The sequence below is a fragment of the Thalassophryne amazonica genome, chromosome 17, assembly GCF_902500255.1.
Source record: "Thalassophryne amazonica chromosome 17, fThaAma1.1, whole genome shotgun sequence".
Lineage (NCBI taxonomy): Eukaryota > Metazoa > Chordata > Actinopteri > Batrachoidiformes > Batrachoididae > Thalassophryne > Thalassophryne amazonica.
The window spans coordinates 55,255,368-55,277,198 of NC_047119.1; the positions used below are offsets into that span (position 1 = coordinate 55,255,368).

The window sequence follows — 21,831 nt, forward strand, 5'->3', positions numbered from 1 at the left end:
CAATTTCTAACCTACATTGTTTATAAATGTAACTATTAAATTCTTTCTAATATTTAAATCCTTTCTAAACTTTTTAGTTGTTGAATTTATTATTATTATTATAAGGAGTAGTAGTCATCGTAATAGTATGAAAAAATGTCTTAAAAAGTGGACCTTTAATCTACGGCTGTTGTGGGGAGCCGCCCCCACCTCCCCTGCCCACGCCCACTTCCCGCATGGATTCGCCCCTAGCTTGCTATTTGAGTGGACGAATGGATAACATTTATGCAGAAAAGTCGACCAGATTATCAGGTAAGAAAGTTGTATCAGTGTTTTTTATGTCATGTCGTCCTCAGACAGAGACTTTAAGTACATTTGGGTGGAAAAAAGCACTAGTATTTGTAACTTATCATGGATCGGCTGTTCTTAGCGAGGAGACACACAGCAGCACAGAGTTTTAAAGAAAAAACAAACAAATATGTCTGTGAAACCATAGCTCTGAGTGTCACCGCGCTTTGAGAGACGACTTTTTTCAACTCGGAGCTGCTGCACAGCGGATACGGCTCTGTGCTCGCAGCTCACTGAAAGTGGGTGAAGTGGGCAGTTCAGTCTAACTCCGACCTTCCCCTGCTCACGGGACAGTTTTAATGCTGCAATTGACCCACAATACAAAAATAATAGTAACACACAGTGACTTGGAGAAGTAACTTTAATCTCATTACTGATTTGGAAAGATTAACGCGTTAGATTACTCTGAAAAAAAAATGGTCAGAACCGGCATCACTGCACCTGAGTAATTCCAGAATCCACTTCCATATGTGTGATGTTTTTGGTGGAGATTGGAGTGGAGAACAAAGATTTGGCCCCAGTGACCTTGACCTTTAACACAAAGGGGCCAGTCCTGGCTTGAGTCTCACCCAGATATCAAGTTTGTTGGAAATCAGCCTGATGGAGAAGAGAAACAATCTGCTCATATTATTTTATGATATAATTTAGAGTTTAATGTGGCTTCAGCTGCAGGAGTTGACATCGGACAGATCAGCAATCTGTCATAATGTCGTGGATATAATGATGTCACAGAACGTGTCTCTGGTGTGGGACGTCACATTGCCCCGGGCTGATATCCATGACGCAGTGTAGATGCTCACAAACTGAAATTAAGTTGTTCTGGTGAATTCTGCTCTTTGCTGGCAGCACGGTGGCTTAGTGGTTAGCACTGTTGCCTCACAGCAAGAAGGTCATGGGATTGATTCCCACCTGTGGCCTTTCTGTGTGGAGGTTGCATGTTCCCCTTGTGTTTACGTGGATTCCCTCCAGGTGCTTCCTCCCACATCCAAAGATATGCAGGTTAGGTGAATTGGAAATTTTAAAAATTGTCCAGGTCTCCCTTGTAAAACAGATCTCAATCTCAATGGGACAAGGTTAAATAAAAATAAAAAAGGTCACACATCTGAACTTCAACCAGGTCCAACACCTTTAAGAATGGGAGGAAATAAAGTAATCTGAGCAACAAAAAAGTTCCAAAGCTCCAACTGTATGTAGATACAACAGCACCTGTAGACATGTGTGTGTTCTATGTCGTGAAGACAATAACTCAAAAACAGTTAAAGCCATCATAACTCACCAAAGTAATACGAAAAAGCAGATGATGAGGATGAAGTGATTAGTTTGTGGTGAACCTCAATGAACCAGATCAGTCCCAAAATGATTTTTGTTTTACCTGAGTAATATCCCATAGACATTTCTGCCACCTGCTGGATGGATTATGGAAAAACAGAATATCCACGTTGTTTGACTGCCAGCACCTTAACATTGTGCATGTTGATCTTCTCATCAGGGCGCTCAGCAGTGTTTGCTTTAAGATAGCAACCATGATACAGATGACGCCGGAAAAAAAAAAAAAAAAACTTTTCATCTGTACTGCAAATTAGTGACTGCAAGGACAAGGCACTGAACAGGAACATTTTAAAACCTGTTTGGGTGGGTCAAGATTCTGGAGTTCATTTCAAAAGGAAGCCTTGCCGAACACTGCCATCTGCTGGACAGTTTATGAATGTGCACATAAATTTATTATTTAATATTTGGAGTAAACCACATACCTTGTTTGGTTCTAAATCCTGAAAATGGTTTTGCAGCATGAGCTGCAACTTCTGCTGTGGCTCCACGCTGACCAAAACTAAATTTAAGATACTCTGTAATAATACCCATGGGTATGAAGACAGTAATGATTATGGAGGTTTGACATTTGAACCCGATGACACTGACCTTCACCCAGAGGGCATTTGCCACATTTTGTCCAAAGTGAGTTGAAAATAAAATTCCTTTGCTAAAAAAATTCTTTCTTTTTTTTTCTTTCACTGACATGCCAAGTTTATTAGACATCAGCAAATGGACCTGGAAGGACTCTGCCAACAAACACAGACAGACATGACCTTGACCCCAGTGATTGACATTTGGTAAATTTGACCTTCCTGAGCAATTACTGAACCCACTGCCATTCAATCTTACCTTTGAGCATCATGACCTTGACCCCAGTGATTGACATTTGGTGAAGCTGATGCTGTCCAGGCAGTTTCTGATCTCACCTGTATATGCGCTACATTTGATGAACATCACAGTGAAAAATCAGACATTTCGACCTTTGATCCCAATGACCTTGACCCTTGCAAATACCAACCCCATAAGGTCAAAATGTACACAGCAAATTTTTGGTGGAAACTGACCCAAACACCTTGGAAGTGTAGTGTAACAAAAAAAAATCAGTTTCCCAAATTATAGTAGAATTCACACAGATTATTCAAGTACATTGTTTGGCCTTTTTGTTCAAATGTGCAAAATGAAAATAATCAAAATTCACACATACTAGATGTTGGTTCAGAAGTCTTTTGTTGCAGACCTCTCACAGTGAAAATGTGGCATTTCTTGTAACCAGTGTTGAAATAATCACTGAAGGAAACTGATTTTCTATGTGTCTCATTTTTCACGGCCACACTTTAACCCCTTCACTGCTCCCTCTGCAAATACGCACATTTTCATTTAAATGAGGATAAATCTGGTAACTGAGGACTTATTTCATTTTTCAGATGATTGGTGTCTTGAGTGATGTTCATATTGCTGCTCAGTGAGTCGCAGATGGCTCAGTCCATCTTCTGGCTCTTTTGCTCTGCTGAAGTTTTCATTTTAACACTGTCAGCCTGCAGAGAGGCGGACTGAACAGACAGCGGCCTTTTGTGTACACACATGGCAAGAAGTGACCAGACCATGGTAAGAAAATGTCATCGCCTGCTGTTCTGAACATGCTTGTCTGCGCCCCCTCAAAGTCCTGACCTGTAGCAATATGAGTGAAAAACAGTGCAGCAAGCAAATATCAGCTGAGGCTCCGAGTGGGTCGGGTACACCCGTGGCTGCAGGCTGTGTTGTTTTTTTAAAGTATAATGGAACCTATTTAGAAGGAAAGAAATGAGAAAATACCAACTCAGTATTTTTCAGGCGTTTCTGAAACAGTAGGTGCAGCGATGGAGTTAAACTTCACCTCAGCTCGCAGACTTTGTTCCTGCTCTTGGTGGTCTTGGAGTCGCTCGGCTTAAGTCTCAGTCACACAGCACTAACAAAGGACAACGAAGCCCAAATGAAACAAGAGATCTGGACTTTTGTTGACTTCCAGAGGCATCGTTTAACCGTCGTCCAGCTTCGTTCCTGCAGCTGGCGCTTTGTCAGAATTTTTAAACAGTTGAAAAACTTGATCGGATACTGCCGACAACCTAAATTCATCTGTATTTTGTTTTGCTGTCATTCTTGACGGTTTTGTTTTATTGGCTTAGTTTTTGTAACGTTAGCGTTTTGTTTGACTTTTGTCCAACTTCGTTCAACCTCCCAAGTCTGACAAAGGTTGAAGAAAGCAATGATACATGAATCAATATTTTCTGAAAGTAACGATATATGAATCAATAATTAAAGCTTCGATGAGCTGAACTAAATCCTTGTATCACTAATTAATGGTTCAATTTTGGGACGAAAAAATAATGTTTTCATACAGAAACAATAGCATTAAGAACGTTTTATCAACTATTTTAACTATTGATGCACTATTTATTAATTATTTGTGGCTGGCCACCCGCTTTCGGTCACGTCATCGTGAATGTTTGAATGAGGCCGACTGTCGCTTTGTTTTTCTTTCGTTAGTTTCGGTTTTGTTTTTGTTCCTTTCGTTGCTCTTGATTCACAGGCTTTTCGGTGAGGGGGAAAGCGCAGGACCTTTTCTTGAAGATTTGTGACTTTGTGACTTTTTCTCCTCTGTCTAGCTTTCGCCGTGCGCTGTGTGACGGGGCTCTTACCCTTGTCTAGCCCCAGCAGCTCTTTTAGCAGACACCTCCTGAATTTATCATAAACCAAAATATCTGTATCAGAGGTGCCGGTGGTGGGGCTTTAAACATGATTTTTTTTTTTTCCCCAACTGGTTTGTTCTGAACAGAAATGGTATTTTAACGTTTCTGGTTTTGGGTTCCACCTCAAATTTAATGTTCTCGAATTGGTTATTACAAAAAATTCTCATTCCCAAACTGGTTAATAACATCCCATGACAGCTGCAGGACACTGAAAACGCTGTATATGCCAGGCCTGTATGTGGCGCTGTAACGCTCCCACAGAAATCAGAGAAGAATACAACAGAAAGCATGTGCATAAGGAGCTAATCAACGTAGCTGCAGAAGTTACTACTTTCCAAAGTGGCACACTGAGTAAAATAAAGTATTTTAAGAGAAAGAAGACCTGTTCATCTGAAACAGACTGACGTTTATTAAAAACGAAGCAGTGTGTTTGTGTATTTTTTTAAAAACACTGTACTGTGTTACTCTCCACCTCATCGACAAAGTGAAAAGGATGCACACTTTCAGTGAGTCGAGTTTAACTATTCAAAAAAAATACTTTTTATTCAGATATGAGAGTTTTCATAGACAGGGTTCACAGTCGATTTATTAATCCGGCTTTAGTGGAAAAGCTGTGCTCAGAGCCACTTTTTCACAGGCTGCGATCACTCACACACGCACTCCATCGAAGGTTTCACCGACCACCTGCGCGCTCACAGTCTGGGAAAGCTCGGAAACTTGTAACAGCGTGAAAAAGTAAATAATAACCAGAGAGGGAACACGCTAAATATGAAAATCTGAGTCATGGCACAGCGCTGTTATGCCGCAGTTTGAGAGCCCTGAATGTTAATGCTAACCATTTCCAACATTTCCAACAAAGTGTGCAAACAGATCAAATTAACATTTTTAAGATTGGTTGCCTACAGTATTTACCTCTTATGCTAACTGAGACTGAAAAACAGCACAGGTTTCCAGACTGCCTGTTGGTCTTATTGGTGATCTTCTTTCTACTCACGCCATGCGAGTGAACAACAGGAAGTGAATCTCATTGGGTCATTGTAAACGTAAACCTTTTCAAGAGCGAAAAAAATAAATAACGGTATTAACGGGTTACTATTATTTTAAAATAACAATTCTGTTCTGGAACATAAAAAAATGTTTATGGTTTTCGTTTTTGTTCCACAAACTGATTCAAAGCCTTGGCCAGCGGTCTTGGATGTTGAGGGTGTCAGGTCGTCCTTAGCCTGAGCTCTTTAGTGCCGCACATCAGACATGCACTTAACACTTGGCCTCCAAGCTGCCGGCGGAGGTCGGAGTTCACGCTTAGTCATGTGAGATTTACATACCGCTGAGCTTGTGGTTTCAGAATGCAACAACGGTCTGTTCTGATCCCAATTCAGTCGTTTCATTCAAGAGTGTTTGAGATGTTTATATTCAGGTCTTCATTCTGATTATTCGCAGATTATTCATTTCTCAGGGCTCATTTTGGTAATCTGTTGCAAATAAGCAAAAATGGAGCAAATCAAGAAAATCAGACAGCTTTTTCACAAAAACATAGAAAAATAGTGACAAAGACTTTTCAGTTTTGATTGTGTGCAAACAGGTATTTTTTTTAATAACAGATTCAAGAAAACAGATCAGCGGGTCTGTTTCAGTGTGTTCAACTGAGAGTGTTCACATCCAGGTAACGTCAGAGTTCAGTCAGCCGTCTGCATCCAGACAGTTTCCTCCTTCTCGGAAATAAAACCTGACATTTGCTCCGTGTCACCACATCACAAAAGCACCAGTGTGTTTTCAAGAAGCTGATAAAAAGCACGAGATGCAGAAATTCTGTCTCAGCTTTGGCATCAATTCTTCAGACAAAACCATCTGCAGCACAGCTTTAACTCTGGCAGGTTAAACGATGATGTGCAGGTGCAGCTTTCTAAGAAACCAGGTGTGCATCCGTGAAGTGCAGGACAAAGTTATGCACAGGTCCATAAAAAGATTTTTTTTTTTTAATTGCCCTATAAACCACTGTGAGAAGCCAACCAGCTTCTGAGGTGTTTTCCAGAAACTTTATATCTGCTTTCTTCTTCCACCCATCAAAAAAGGTCTGATTTTGTCAAAATGTCAAACAGTAAACCAATTCAAACTCATCCAACTCACTGCAGTTCTTATTTCAACCTCATCCAAAGATAGAAGGTTTCAGTAAGACACAGAGGAGCTAAAGATTTAAGCACCTGGCTTCACCTTCAGGTCGTTTACAGTCAGACTCAGGAGATTCAGCACATTAAGCTTAAAACACCAAGGATTCTTTATATCTATGATCAAGCTTATCGTCATGGTAACATGTCTGTACCCTTAAAGAGGCAGCACATGGAGAAAAGACATGAACAGGGCGAAATGGAGTAAACAGGCTTCGGAATACAAGTGGATGGAAAAGGAAGCAAAGGCAAAAAGGTGAGACGGAAAGGGAAGTGGGTGCGCAGCTCTTCAATGACAGCAATGATCCTCTGTGAGAGCCTCAGAGGATCCCTGGTTTTCTTCTGTCCAGTGCCGCTCTTTCAGGCAAAGCCCAGTCTCCAGGATGTGAAGAAATGTTCTGCTGAAGTTACAGAACAGGATCTAGTCCCTGGAGAACATGTCAGGAAACTCCCAATCACTGGACTGTCAAAGTTCCAACCATGAACATAGGTTGTGAACTCCAGTCCTGAATGTCACCAAGGTTCTCTGCAAAAAAGAAAAAATCAACAGATGGCCAAAGATTTAGAACTCCGGAAGGGTGTGTTTGTGTTGGTTAGTCTGCTGGTGGGACTGGGTATACTGGGGAAACAGTGTCGGTGGCTGACTGGGTGCAGTCTGGTTTGCTGGCTGGTGTTCTGATTGGTACTGTTCTAGCTCTCTCTTTCGCCTTATGGCAGACTGCAGCTGCTGCTTGATCACAAGGATTTGACCTTCCAGTTCTGACAGTTCTTGGACTAGTGTGTTCTGGCCCATCGCTATGCCAGGACCACAGTCAGCCACGCCCCGGCACTGTCCAGGTGTTAGGCCTTGGCCTGATGCCAGTCTTTGGCCCAAGCCCAGTTCCAACAGGTCGGAGCGACCGTTGGAGGTGGTCACTACAGACAGATGGTTCTCCAGGAGAGGAAATGAATGTGGGTGAGACCTGGGTGAAGAAGGAGGTGGTGGAGGAAGATCCTGGGAGGATGGACGTTCTAGGTCATTCTGCACCTCTTGTGGAATTGTCCTCCGTCTGTTCCACTGGGATGACTTAGAGGGATTCCAGGATGCTGATTGGTTGTTTCCCTCATTGCATCTGGAGATGATAAACAGAGAAATATCCAGTTGCAATTATTCTCCCTGCAGGTGTCAGTATAGTCCAGAAGACATAAGATAAAAACATAGGAGACAGCAGGCTGGTGAACACGTCTTTTGACACTATCTGCAGTCAAACAGCTTTTTTAATGTCAGTCAGTGTAAAGCACTTTGAGCTTCTGATTCCGATGGAAAAGCAACATATAAATGTAAAGTCCCAATACCCCAACCACGTTGCCAGGGCATCACAGTCAGTGGTGGGCACAGTTCTAATTAGCAAAGCTAACTTTTTCGTTAGCGGATTAGCTTTTCAACCAAGTTTAATTTTCTAAAGCTAAACCCATAAACCCCTAAAAAACTTAGTGGAAGTTACAGATAAAAGCTAAACCGATACCTTTCAGTATTGACTTCAGTACATTAGCAGCTACTGACACAACGAAAAAGCGCTTCTGTGTCAGATCAGTCTTCTCTCAGCAAAAGAGACCTGGTGACCAGAGCGAAGGGAGGTGAAAAGCAAAAAGAAGAAAGCGGGGAAAATAAAGACAATTTCTCTTCACTTCATACAGATTCACCAGCATATCACCCAAGTCATTCATAAAACTACAGACATGACGTTAATTTAAATAACTTGTCCGGAATTAGTTTGTTTAAAATTTTAACCACAAGTCAAAACTGTATGCCTGTGGATGACTTGGGTGATATGCCGGTAAGTCTGTCTGGTGTGAAGAGAAATTCTCTTTATTTCTCTCTCTCTCTCTCTCTCCTCTGCCTACAGAGGTTGATAGAACAGCACCTCTCATAGCTGTCTGTCTGCTACAAAACATGTAACAGGCAGGCACTAAAATCTTTGATTTCAGACTTCACAAATGTTTTTAACTGTTAAGCTTTAATCACTACAGCTGCAAAAATATGTTAGTGGTCTAAGAATTATCGGGCCTAAATTTATTGGAAGCTAATTGGTCTGCTGATGGTTTCCAAAATATCTGAAAAGCTAATAAATTAATGAAAACATTAGCTTTGATAATTAATGGATTAGTAGAACTGTGCCCACCACTGGCCGTCACTGCACATGCGTCATTGCAGGGCGTCAGCAGCAGTTCACAGATTATCACCTCGTTTCTGCTTAAAACTGCACTCCAGTTATCATCTATCTCAGCGACCGATATCTGAAACTTTTGTACAACAATCATTTCCACATAAATTCAGCAATATTTCATAATAAAAGACGGGGGAGGTGATCAGAGTGCGACAACAGCACCGGTGTTCTGTCGAGATGAGCTCCCGTAGCGGTTTATAAATATATAATATAAAGATAAACTGTGACTTCTAATACTGCGATTTACTGCTTTTGATGAAGATGATGGCAGTGTTTGGATTTTTTTTTTTTTTTTGGATAATCTCTCTGCTAAAGAATACAAAATGACACCATCATGAGATCATTAGCTTCTGTCAGCGTGGTTGTTCCATATTGTTTGATTAAAAATGGGCCTCTAAAACCTCTTTCACACCGGGCCTGCATAGAGTTGCATTGTGCTGCATATCTAATATGCAGGAATGGCTGTGGAAGTTGCACACAGGGAAAAACAAAAAAACAACAACAAAAAAAACCTTGTGCACAGGGGGAGAAGCTTAGCTCCATGACACTGTTTTGACAGACTGCCTGGACACGCAGATGGATTTGATACATTGGAAAACGTCAGAATACATTATTTCCAGGAATAAATGGACTCTATTTAATGTGCCACAATTGTGAGAGAACTTGAGGAGGTGAAAGAAAGCTGCAGCTGGCGATGGTGGGCGAGATATCTCCATGAGGAGTAGTGGACGTGGACATGTCCTCTCACTGGCGATCAGTCCATGAGCAGGAGTTATAATGGACTTTATTTAATGTGCCACAATCTTGAGAGAACTTGAGGAGGTGAAAGCTGCAGAGCTACAGCAGAGGAATGGACGGTGGACGTGTCCTGTCGCTGGTGATCCGTCCGTGAGAAGTGGACGTGGAAGCACGGCCCGCCTCTTCTTCCATGGCTTTGAAGCTTTGCTGCCGGCAAAGTTCAGTGAGATTAATAAAATCTATCAATGTGGTATGTACTGATTTAAAAAAACAAAACAAAACGAAAAGAATTTTTCGCCCTGGCGTAGGGTTGTGTACAATTGCTTGGTGTACAGTAACGCAGTGTTGTGTAGATTTACATACCATGGCGGAGTGATGTGCAGACTTGCTTAAAAACTGCGCACTTTCTGCGTCCAGTGCTCTACGCTCTGGATGCAAAAAATGAAACATGTTTAACCCTCTGGAGCTGACGCCGTCGTACACAACAGCTAAGACCAAGCTTTACTAAATTATAAATAACTTTTGAATGATATGAGATAGAAACTTACTGTTTTTTTGCTGAAAAGTTAACTCCGGGGACTTTCGAGCCAGCCATCGGCCATCTTTGTACTCCTCATAGAAGCTGTGTGATGACGTGCGCAATGTGAGTGTCCAATCGGAATTGGTTCACCGTCACATGGTTTTCCAAAATCCAGTCGTAGGGCAGATTTACCTCACGTGAAAAGCCAAAGATCGTTTTCAGGAGTGATGTGTTACTAGTTGGCCCGTTTGAATAGCCCCCTGGGTGCTCCAATGAGTACATACTATTGGGCTCCAAATGCGCCCCGCACCATTACGCACAGCGATCAGTGAAAGCAGGATCAGACGGAGAGCCTCTGATGACAATCTCACGTGCTCAAACAAAGAGTGTGTAACTATCAGGATTGCTCCACTAGTTTGCGTGTGTTGCATGTTACTGGATAACTTTCTCTGCGTAAAGCACTGTTTACCATATCAATGGACAACAAAACGCATAGACCATTTTGTATATATTGTTCAAAATGTGCATTTGTGTTTATTGTTTGAACTTTTTTGTGGTACATTCTTTCACACAAGACCTCAAATTATCTTTATAAAGTGTCAAAACAGTTGTTTATTATAGTTTGCTGTGTGTTTTGAATAAATGTGTGAGAAATTATTTTTCGCTTTATTTTTTCCTTGCCTATTTTTGATTGTAAACCTTTATTACACTTATAAAACACAACAAAAACATATATATTCTGAAAGCACAGGTTGTCCTGAAAAAAAAGAGATATAAAACTTGATTGTGGGATGCAGGGAGAGCTGTTAACAGCAATAATAAAACATTTATGCCAGGCGAGTGAACTGTCCAAAAAATGCCCTCGGACCCCAGAGGGCTAATTTTTTGTGTCCGCCTCGTGTACCCCTCAGCATACTGCTGCATAGTGGAGCAAAAACTCGGTGTTAAGGTGCATAGGTCAACGTAGTCGGTACGCCACATTACACAACTCAGTGTTGGTCTGGTGTGAAAGGGGCTTTAAGGGCCACATGGATGTTAACTTATGTCATTTCTGGGCTGTTTCGGTTTGCTCAAAGGATGTCTGTGTGTTTTGAGGGTGAACTGAGGTCACAACCTCTGGTGGTGATGAAGCCTCAGACTTGTGATAGCTCAGGCTTTACCAAAGCTAAAGATTATATATTAGTATAAAAGATGAGTTTCGCTTATTTTGGTGTAGCAGCACGTGTCAAGAGTAGGCACACAAACTTGAAAGGGTTTTTCATTTTAATGCAACTTTAAGTCCAAATAAAATGTATTAAATTGGCAATAAATCACACAACACATATCACAAGAGTTTTCTCTTAAAAGTCTCATCATAAATAAAATCATAAGCAGAAGAAAACAGCAGCCTGTGCTCGCGAGCCGGCTCGATCGATCTAAATCAAACTGACAGTACCTTTTCTCCGGCTTCGTAACGGTCAGGATTTTGTCATCAGTGAAGACTGAGTTGAGGGCTCGGTGTAATCTCTGGAAAACAACCAAGATATTAGTGGTGATATGCAGAACATTGCTTTTTTTGTCACTGTACTCAATTTGTGATTGGCAAAAAAATGTATTTTCTCATTAAGGCGAAAGGAGTAGAACCCGTCTGCAGCTGTGTGGTACCTGGCTCGTGTGCAGCCAGTATTTGAAGCGCGGCTCTTTGACTCTGGGGATGACCAGCTTGTATACAATGTGTTCTGCTATTGTGGTCAGCAGTGATAAGGCCATGCCCACACACAGCATCACAAACAGGCCGGAGAAATGCTTTATTCCCATCTGCAGAGTCTGGAGAGAGATTGGATGTGCATACGGATCAGTTACTGCCTGAGACTTTACAGAGAACGAGCAAAGAAACAAGCTGCTGATTGGTTTGTGCATATTGTTATTTTGCATTTTCCTTTGAATTGTTCTTATAGTTTTGAAATGGTTGCATGGTTCTGATTTTTGTTTCCCAGCATATAAAATCATATATTTTGTGCCTGACTCCACTATAACCGGAACATTTGAATTTAACTGTGATTCTTTACTTTCAGTTTATCTCTACAGTGGAATCCTTTTGCAGATGTTACTGAAATGTATCCAGTGGTGTTTTTGTCTGGAACAAATGACAAAACAGGGATTTCTCTTCATTTGGATTAAATATCTAAACAGTCACTCTTATATGGAATTTTCATACAGGATGCAAGTCTCAGCAAAGACCAGGACGCGGTCTGCAGCGGTGTTTTTCTTTTTATGTAAACCCAAATAGATCATAATATATCATGGATCACATATTGTTAAAAAGACGGTGTAAAATGCAGCATCCAAACTGCCACAACACTGTAATTAACACCGTCATTTTCAATAATATGCATTCAGCAGTGTTGCTGCTGTTGAAAATAACAGATTTCAGAGTAAAGTGCTGCACAAACCATGACCTGAAGCAACACCAACAAACATGAAATGAAATAAAAGAAAATACTCATTTTTCAACTTCACTGCATCACCTCAGGGAGCTTGGGTGGCCACTGTGCATTCTGACAGATTGGTATTAATCTCACCAGAAATCCTTGTACTTGTGTCCGCTGTCTCAATAATGCGGCACTGTGTGCTTGGTGCACTCCATTTTAAAAGGAGAGATTGGTGCCACTCTGATTGGTCCATATTGTTTATGTTCAGACAACAATCAACCCGTGTATAATGACCATGATAAATCCAATCCTGTTGTGCCCAGAGCCTGATTTTTTTGCCAGTATTTCACACCACTTAAAAGTATAAATGGATATGTACCTTCTGGGCTATTGCTTTTGCCTTTGCTGACAAGATAGGGCCCTGTGAGTTTGTCCTTAGTCAGCCAGTTAGGAGACATGATCCATCATACGCCTTATGGAGTTCAATAAACATCAGCATGTGATTGTTTTGAGTGGTCTGAAAGCGCGCACTGCATCAGCCTCTCTACTCGGCAATGATTCAAACTGCTCTCAGCGTCGGCAGTTTAAAACATGATACTGCTAAATCACAATGCACCTTAATCTGTTTAAAGGTCTGTAAATGGACACAGGATCCACACATCTTACGAAGACAAGCTTGTGATTTAAATTCGTGTCATTCAGACATCTTTACAGCGGAGGGTGGCCAGGTTTTTAAACCAGCTGACATCATTGCCCGCAGAGTTTCATGTCCCTGTACAAATCAAAATCCTGCACACGAGCAAAGCAAAGAAATAATTCAAAAGAAAAGTACAAATGTAGAAGGAAGCTGGTGCAGAGGGACATGAAGTCCTTTTGCAGAGGGAGCGTGTGCTGTCTTCACTCAGCTAACAAGCACTTTTGGGGATTCCTGACTCCCAACTGGGAGGACAGACGGTCAAGCTGTTCAGGATGGACAGATCAGTGCTTGGTAACAGGGAGACAGACTGGACCACGGGGCCTCGACGACTTAAGACACACAGCCTGTTAGCAGCTGGAGGGTCAGTGACCAGGGTCTCAGTTTCAAAAAGTACAGTTAATGTACATGCAGGATGCACAGGAAGGGGACAGCACTTGGCTTGTTCTTCCATGATATCTCCTCCTCCTGCTACTTATCACCATCTGTCTTCAGCTGTCTGAGGCATTCTTGTAGCAGCTGATCTCGGGGGCCATCTTTCTGATGTATTCATGGATGCTCCTCGTCTCATCCAGGATTGTGGCTCTGACACACACTAATCCTCGCCCTCCCTCCTTGCGTTGCTCATAGAGCCTCAGGAAGCTGGGCTTTGAGGAGTTTTTGTGTCTTGACATCAGGGGCATCGATCTCCTCCTGTGGCCAACTTATTTGGTTGTCAACCACAACAAAATACCCCCCAGAAGGTAACATATATGACTTTGGTCTTTGCCAAAACAAACCCTTTAAAGGCAGTTCTGGGGTTGACGGGACAAACACTTCAGAGCACAGGTTTGGGTCAAGGAGCCATATGTAGATGAAAGATAATTGCTAATTAATATTCTTGTAACATCTCTCATTGAATTCCATATTATTTGTACTTTGGCAAGGCTGCACCTCCACTGGTACTTTAAATGAATCTTATTTAAGGGTTGCAGTGAACATGAGGCTGCGACACCAGCTGGAAACCTTTTATACAGCTGAAATAAATCAAATGTGAGATGAAAATAAAGTATTAATCTACTGTTGTGCGCCCCTCTAACAAACATTTGTTGAGTTTTCTGCAGCAGGAGGTACTGCCCTGGCTTACCTCAGTCACAGCGAAGCTACGTTTCCCACAAGGCACCACCTTGTACCATTTGTCATGCAGCGTGTCCATGAAGCCGTCAGACTTATACTGACTCACCAGTTCTGAGATGTTGGAGGTGAGTGCAAAGTTCTGAGGCAGACCGATGCCATAGCCTGCCGGTAAACACACACAACATAATAAATACAACACAAGACACTGAAGCAACTGAGACAAAATCCAGTTTATGTTGTCTGAAGTCAGCGAGGCAGGTGTAGAAGTTTAGACACACTTGGGAAAGCGTGTCTAAACTTTTGAATGGTAGAATATACCCAAGGATAGTCTTGCATAGACCAAAATATTCCTTTGGTATGATATATGCTCAGGCATATAATACAATGCCAATTCCAATGAAGTTGGGACGTTGTGTAAAATGTACATTAAAACAGAATTCAATGATTTGCAAATCATCTTCAACCTATATTCAATTGAATACACCATGGGATGGGACAACAAAAGACTGGGAAAGTTAATGAATTCTCAAAGAACACCTAATTGGAAACAGGTGAGTGTCATGATTGGGTATAAAAGGAGCATCCCCAAAAGACTCAGCCATTCACAAGCAAAGATGGGGTGAAGGATCACCACTTTGTGAACAACTGCATGAAAAAATAGTCCAACAGTTTAAGAACAATGTTTTTCAATGTTCAGTTTCAAGGAATTTAGGGATTCCATCATCTATAGTCCATAATATAATCAGAAGATTCAGAGAATCTGGAGAACTTTCTACACGTAAGCGGCAAGGCCGAAAACCAACATTGAATGCTCGTGACCTTCGATTCCTCAGGCGGCAACATCATTGTGTAAAGGATCTTACCGCGTGGGCTCAGGAACACTTCAGAAAACCATTGCCAGTTAACACAGTTCATCGCTACATCTTCAAGTGCAAGTTAAAACTCTACCATGCAAAGTGAAAGCCATACATCAACAACATCCAGAAACGCCACCGCCTTCTCTGGGCCAGAGCTCATTTGGACAGATGCAAAGTGGAAAAGTGTGCTGTGGTCTGATGAGTCCACGTTTCAAACTGTTTTTGGAAATCATGGACACCATGTCCTCTGGACAAAAGAGGAAAAAGACCATCCAGATTGTTACCAACGCAAAGTTCAAAAGCCAGCATCTGTGATGGTATGGGGGTGTGTTAGTGCCCATGGCATGGGCAACTTACACATCTGTGATGGCACCATGAATGCTGGAAGGTACATCCAGGTTTTGGAGCAACACATGCTACCATCCAAGCAACGTCTTTTTCAGGGACGTCCCTACTTATTTCAGCAAGACAATGCCAAGCCACATTCTGCACGTGTTACAACAGCGTGGCTTCGTAGTAAAAGAGTGCGGGTACTAGACTGGCCTACCTGCAGTCCAGACCTGTCGCCCATTGAAAATGTGTGGTGCATTATGAAGCGCAAAATATGACAACGGAGACCCCGGACTGTTGAACAACATCGGGGTGAATGTGAGGCATTAGCTTTGACTGTCTGATGCATATATAAATGCAGTCCATTTTACCCTATCTCTGTTACTAATTGCCATAGAAATACATCGAATGTTTTTCAGGTCATGAAATCCATTTTTGACATTTTCAAGAAGCTGTCAGCATCCTACAGGGTTTAAACCAGGCCAGACCACTTACACACCAGGATAATTTAATTTCACACACACACACACACACACACACACACACACACACACACACACACACACACACACACACACACACACACACACACACACACACACACACACACACACACACACACACACACACACACACACTCTCATCTTCAACCACTTAGTCCAATTAACGTCACAGGGAGCTGGAGCCTATCCTAGCAGTCATAGAGCGTGAGGCGGGGTACACCCAGGACAGGACGCCAGTCTGTCACAGGGCCACATACAGACAGACAAACACAGTCACACCCAATCGCACACTTACGGACAATTTAAAGATTCCAATCCACCTAACCCACGTCTTTGGATGTGGGAGGAAACCGGAGCACCCAGAGGAAACCCTCGCAAACATGGGGAGAACATGCAAACTCCACACAGAAAGGCCACAGGTGGGAATTGAACCCATGTCCTTCTCGCTGTGAGGCAACAGTGCTAACCACTAAGCCACCGTGCTGCCCGGATAATTTAATTTATTTAATTAATTTAATTATAGCACCAAATCACAACAAAGGTGCCTCAAGGTGCTTCACACAAGTAAGGTCTAACCTTACCAACCTCACAAAGGGTAGAGTTTGGGCAAGGGATATCTTGAGCAGGTCATTGGTTCTGTTCCAAGGGTTCCATATTCGCCACTGAGTCACATGATCACTGCTATAAGCACATTCCTGCCTCGGCGAGAGCAGCTGTCCAGGCCCCGAGTCCACTGCAGTCCCAACACAGACAAACACTTTCACCTACATGAATTTAAAGTTTCCAAACCATCTAACCTGCATGTCTGTGGAGGTGGGAGGGAACCCACACGAACTCCACACAGAAAGGATCAGGCAGGAAGTGAACCTGGGATCTTCTCACTGTGAGGCAACAGTGCTAGTTACTATGCCCCCGTGCTGCCAGCAGCATTATGATTATTATTATTACTACACACAACCATTATCAATCATTGTTTCACACCAAAGACCTATTTGGGTCCGAGCTCTGTGCACTGTAAGCTGTTGATCATCAGCTCATTGTGTCAAATTCAGTAATAACTTGACTTTTGCTGGAAGTGTCCTAACTGATGTGTACTGTATGCTGATGGCTTAAAGGTGCATTAAGTAATTAACCACAACACTGGTATGTGTCAGATGTGCTCTCATGGAATCCAGTAATGGAAGTCACTGCCATGGGAACATTTTCACAGCAGGGCCAAGACGCTTCCTAAATGGACCAGGATTAACAGTCGAGAGTCAAGAGAGTAAGCCTTTAAAAGCCAGATTAACTGTTGAGTAATTGTTACATGACTGATATAGTTAAATTTAGGATTAAAAAAAAATCATTGTCAGTCATCTGTGCTCTGGAATGAAGTGAGAAAGTCCAAAGTGTTTGTGAATGTTGCCTCGGTTGTATGAGCATAAAAATAGGAAACACAATGTGACCTTTTGACCTCTTAGAATAGGTCAAGGCTAGTCATCTTTGAACTTGTCCAAGGTCTGTGTCCCATGAATGTTCCCTGTGAATTTGAAGACTTTGGCTGTAATAGGACTGGACTTATGGTGAGCACAGACAGACGGACAGACAGACGGACAGACACATGAACTCAAGACCTTCGCAATACCCGATGGCCATATTTTAACCTCTGGTAACTGGAACAGAGTCAACAAATTTATCACAGCGCATATTTAAATGTCATTTTGGTCTGCAAATATATGTAATTGTTGGCAGGTTGCTCATAAATTGGCAGTAATTTTTGTTAATTCATTGATTGCCAGGACGATACCTTCTATAGCAAAGGGTTTTCCAACTGTTAGAGTTTTACAGTCGGCATCTATGGAGACCTCATAATCCAGCAGCGCTTTGTCCATGATGAAGGCGTCTAGTTTCTGTGGATCAGCTCTGCAAATACACAAGAAGAAGATATCAGCTCATAAAACAAGAGCAGGTACAATTCAGTAACCAGAAACAGGAAATGTGCAGTTACAGTACAGAGTGACTGAATGGCAACAATTGAAGGGTGCTTTGCTGCTTAGGTAGCTATCAGTGTGTAAAATACTGAAGAACGTGAACATGCCATTTTAATTTTATTCATGGGAATCTGTTGATTCTCTAATGTGTTTTCCTATAAATTTCCTATAAATTCTATAAACTCAGCCACATGGGGTGTGCAGCCAGTACATTCTGAGTGCCGGTCCCAAGCCCGGATAAATGAGGAGGGTTGCGTCAGGAAGGGCATCCGGCGTAAAACAAGCCAACCCAACTATGCAGACTATGCAGAATCGAATTCCCATACCGGATCGGTCGCGGCCCGGGTTAACGATGTCCGACACCAGTGCTATTGCCCAACAGGGTGCCGGTGGAAATTGGGCTACTGCTGGGCGAAGATGACGAAGAAGAGGAGGAAAACGTTGCCACGAACAACAGGAGAAGAAGAAAACTAGAAGGGTGGAAATGAGAGTGGGGACTTTGAATGTTGGTAGTATGACTGGTAAAGGGAGAGAGCTGGCTGATATGATGGAGAGGAGAAAGGCAGACATATTGTGTGTGCAAGAGACCAAGTGGAAGGGAAGTAAGAGCAGGAGCATCGGCGGTGGGTACAAGTTGTTGTACCATGGTGCGGACAGGAAGAGAAATGGTGTTGGGGTCATTTTAAAGGAAGAGTATGTTAAAAGTGTGTTGGAGGTTAAGCGAGTGTCTGACAGGGTGATGAGTGTGAAGTTGGAAATTGAAGGGGTGATGATGAATATCATCAGTGCATATGCCCCACAGGTAGGTTGTGAGATGAAGGAGAAAGAAGATTTCTGGAGTGTGTTAGATGAGGTGGTGGAGAGTGTGCCCAAGCATGAAAGAGTGGTGATAGGAGCAGACTTCAATGGGCATGTTGGTGAAGGGAACAGAGGTGATGAGGAAGTAATGGGTAGATATGGTATCAAGGATAGGAATGGGGAAGGACAGATGGTAGTGATTTTGCAAAAAGGATGGAAATGGCTGTGGTGAATACCTACTTTAAGAAAAGGGAGGAGCACAGGGTAACATATAAGAGTGGAGGAAGGTGCACACAGGTGGACTACATTCTTTATGTTGTGTGGGCCACTGAAGAGGAGGTACTGCTGGCCCACCACCAGAGGGCGCCCTGCCTGAAGTGCGGGCTTCAGGCACGAGAGGGCGCTGCCGCCACGGACATAGCCGGGGGTGACAGCTGTCACTCATTATCTCTTGACAGCTGTCACCCATCTACACTACATCATCTCACTCCATAAAGACCGGACGTCATCTCCACCTCGTTGCCGAGATATCATCTACCTACGGAGGTAATATTCTCAGCCGTTGTTGTTCTAAAGAATTCGTAATTCTCTGAGTTGTTGCAGGAGTTCCTGAGGAGCCTACTGACAACGGGACGCTAAGTGTGGGGAGACGTGACGAGTGACGCACGTCCAACTAAGTAGCCCTCAGTCTCTTACTGTGTTAGAGGTGGAGGTGGAATATCCACCATAAGTGTTACTGGGTGTTCACACACCCACATCTGATTGTTTCTGTTCCTCGCCAGCAGTACCAGATCCGACACGCGGAGACGGTGGCCACCTGGGGACTCGGAACTTGGCGGCTCCAGTATTTTCCAGGTTCGGTGGCGGAGGAAATTGTGTGGTTCCGGTTCTTCTCAGGACAGACGTCTTCTATCCTCGAGCCTGCCCACACGACACCTTTGTTAATTGATTTTTGCACCTATTCTGTATCTGCTGTGTTGAGTTGTGCTATTCACAACAGTAAAGTGTTCATATTTGACTTCCTCCATTGTCCGTTCATGTACGCCCCCTGTTGTGGGTCCGTGTCACTACACTTTCCCAACACTTTATAGGAGATGCAAGCTAAAAGAAATCACAGACTGTAAGGTGGTAGCAGGAGAGAGTGTCACTAGACAGCATAGGATGGTTGTTTGTAGGCTGACTTTAGAGGTAAAGAAGAAGAAGAGAGTGAGAGCTCAACAAAGGATCAGATGGTGGAAGCTGAAGGAGGAAGACTGTTGTGTGAAATTTAGCGAGCAGGTGAGAGAAGCACTAGTTGGAGAGGAAGCAATTTTGGACAACTGGAAAGGTACTGCAGATGTGGTGAGGGAGACAGCTAGGGCAGTACTGGGTATGACATCTGGACAGTGGAAGGAAGACAAGGAGACTTGGTGGTGGAATGAAGAGGTCCAGGAAAGCATAAGGAGAAAGAGCTTAGCGAAAAAGTTTTGGGATAGTCGGAGAGATGAAGAAAGTAGACAGGAGTACAAGGAGATGCGGCGTAAGGTGAGAAGAGAAGTGGCAAAAGTAAAGGAAAAGGTATATTGCGAGCTGTACAAGAAGTTGAATAGTAAGGAAGGAGAAAAGGACTTGTACCGATTGGCCAGACAAAGGGACAGAGCTGGAAAGGATGTGCAGCAGGTTAGGGTGGTAAAAGATGCACATGGTAATGTGCTGACAAGTGAGGAGTGTGTGCTAAGAAGGTGGAGGGAATATTTTGAAGAGTTGATGAATAAAGAAAATGAGTGAGAGAAAAGGCTGGATGATGTGGTGAGAGTAAATCAGGAAGTAAAAGAGATTAGCAAGGAAGAAGTGAGGGCTGCTATGAAGAGGACGAAGAGTGGAAAGGCAGTTGGTCCAGATGACATTCCAATGGAGGCATGGAAATGTCTAGGAGAGATGGCAGTAGAGTTTCTAACCAGATTGTTTAATAAAATCTTGGAAAGTGAGAGGATGCCTGAGGAGTGGAGACGAAGTGTGCTGGTTCCTATTTTCAAGAACAAGGGTGATGTGCAGAGCTGCAGTAACTACAGAGGCATAAAGCTGATCAGCCACAGCATAAAGTTATGGGAAAGAGTAGTAGAAGCTAGGCTTAGAAAACAAGTGAAGATCTGTGAACAGCAATATGGTTTCATGCCGAGAAAGAGCACTACAGATGCAATGTTTGCTCTGAGAATACTGTTGGAAAAGTAGAGAGAAGGACAGAAAGAGTTACATTGTGTGTTTCTGGACTTAGAAAAAGCTTATGATAGGGTGCCAAGAGAAGATTTGTGGCATTGTATGAGGAAGTCTGGAGTGGCAGAGAAGTATGTTAGGGTAGTGCAGGACATGTACAAAAATAGTGTGACAGCGGTGAGATGCGCAGTCAGAATGACAGACTCATTCAAGGTGGAGGTGGGATTACACCAAGGATCAGCTCTGAGTCCTTTCTTGTTTGCAGTGGTGATGGACAGGTTGACAAATGAGATCAGACAGAAGTCCCCATGGACTATGATGTTTGCAGATGACATTGTGATCTGTAGTCAGAGTAGAGAGCAAGTTGAGTCTAGTCTGGAGAAGTGGAGATATGCTTTGGAGAGAAGGGGAATGAAAGTCAGTAGAAGCAAGACTGAGTACATGTGTGTGAATGAGAGGGAGCCCAGTGGAATAGTGCAGTTACAAGGAGTAGAAGTGGTGAAAGTAGATGAGTTTAAATATTTGGGGTCAACTGTTCAAAGTAATGGAGAGTGTGGTATAGAGGTGAAGAAGAGAGTGCAGGCAGGGTGGAGTGGGTGGAGAAAGGTGGCAGGAGTGATTTGTGACCGAAGAATATCAGCAAGAGTGAAGGGGAAAGTTTACAAAACAGTAGTGAGACCAGCTATGTTGTATGGTTTAGAGACAGTGGCACTAACAAAAAGACAGGAGGCAGAGCTGGAGGTGGCAGAGCTGAAGATGTTGAGATTCTCTTTGGGAGTGACAAGAATGGACAAGATTAGGAATGAACATATCAGAGGGACAGCTCAGGTGGGACGGTTTGGAGACAAAGTCAGAAAGGCGAGAATGAGATGGTTTGGACATGTGCAGAGGAGGGACCCAGGGTATATAGGGAGAAGGATGCTGAGAATGGAGCCACCAGGCAGGAGGAGAAGAGGGAGACCAAA

At 42.9% G+C, this 21,831-nt stretch overlaps 1 protein-coding gene across 1 annotated transcript in view; it reads right to left on the minus strand.

The window, feature by feature from the left end:
- Positions 1 to 5,896: 5,896 nt before the first annotated feature.
- grin3a (glutamate receptor, ionotropic, N-methyl-D-aspartate 3A) overlaps positions 5,897 to 21,831 on the minus strand; it is a 171,667-nt gene continuing 155,732 nt past the window's right edge. The window contains exons 6-10 of the mRNA XM_034192200.1: positions 17,692 to 17,807; positions 14,226 to 14,377; positions 11,639 to 11,800; positions 11,430 to 11,500; positions 5,897 to 7,641 (exon numbers count right to left, since the gene is read on the minus strand). Coding sequence (XP_034048091.1) covers positions 7,092 to 7,641; positions 11,430 to 11,500; positions 11,639 to 11,800; positions 14,226 to 14,377; positions 17,692 to 17,807 — 1,051 coding nt within the window. The 3' untranslated portion in view covers positions 5,897 to 7,091. The remainder of the gene's footprint in view (positions 7,642 to 11,429; positions 11,501 to 11,638; positions 11,801 to 14,225; positions 14,378 to 17,691; positions 17,808 to 21,831) is intronic.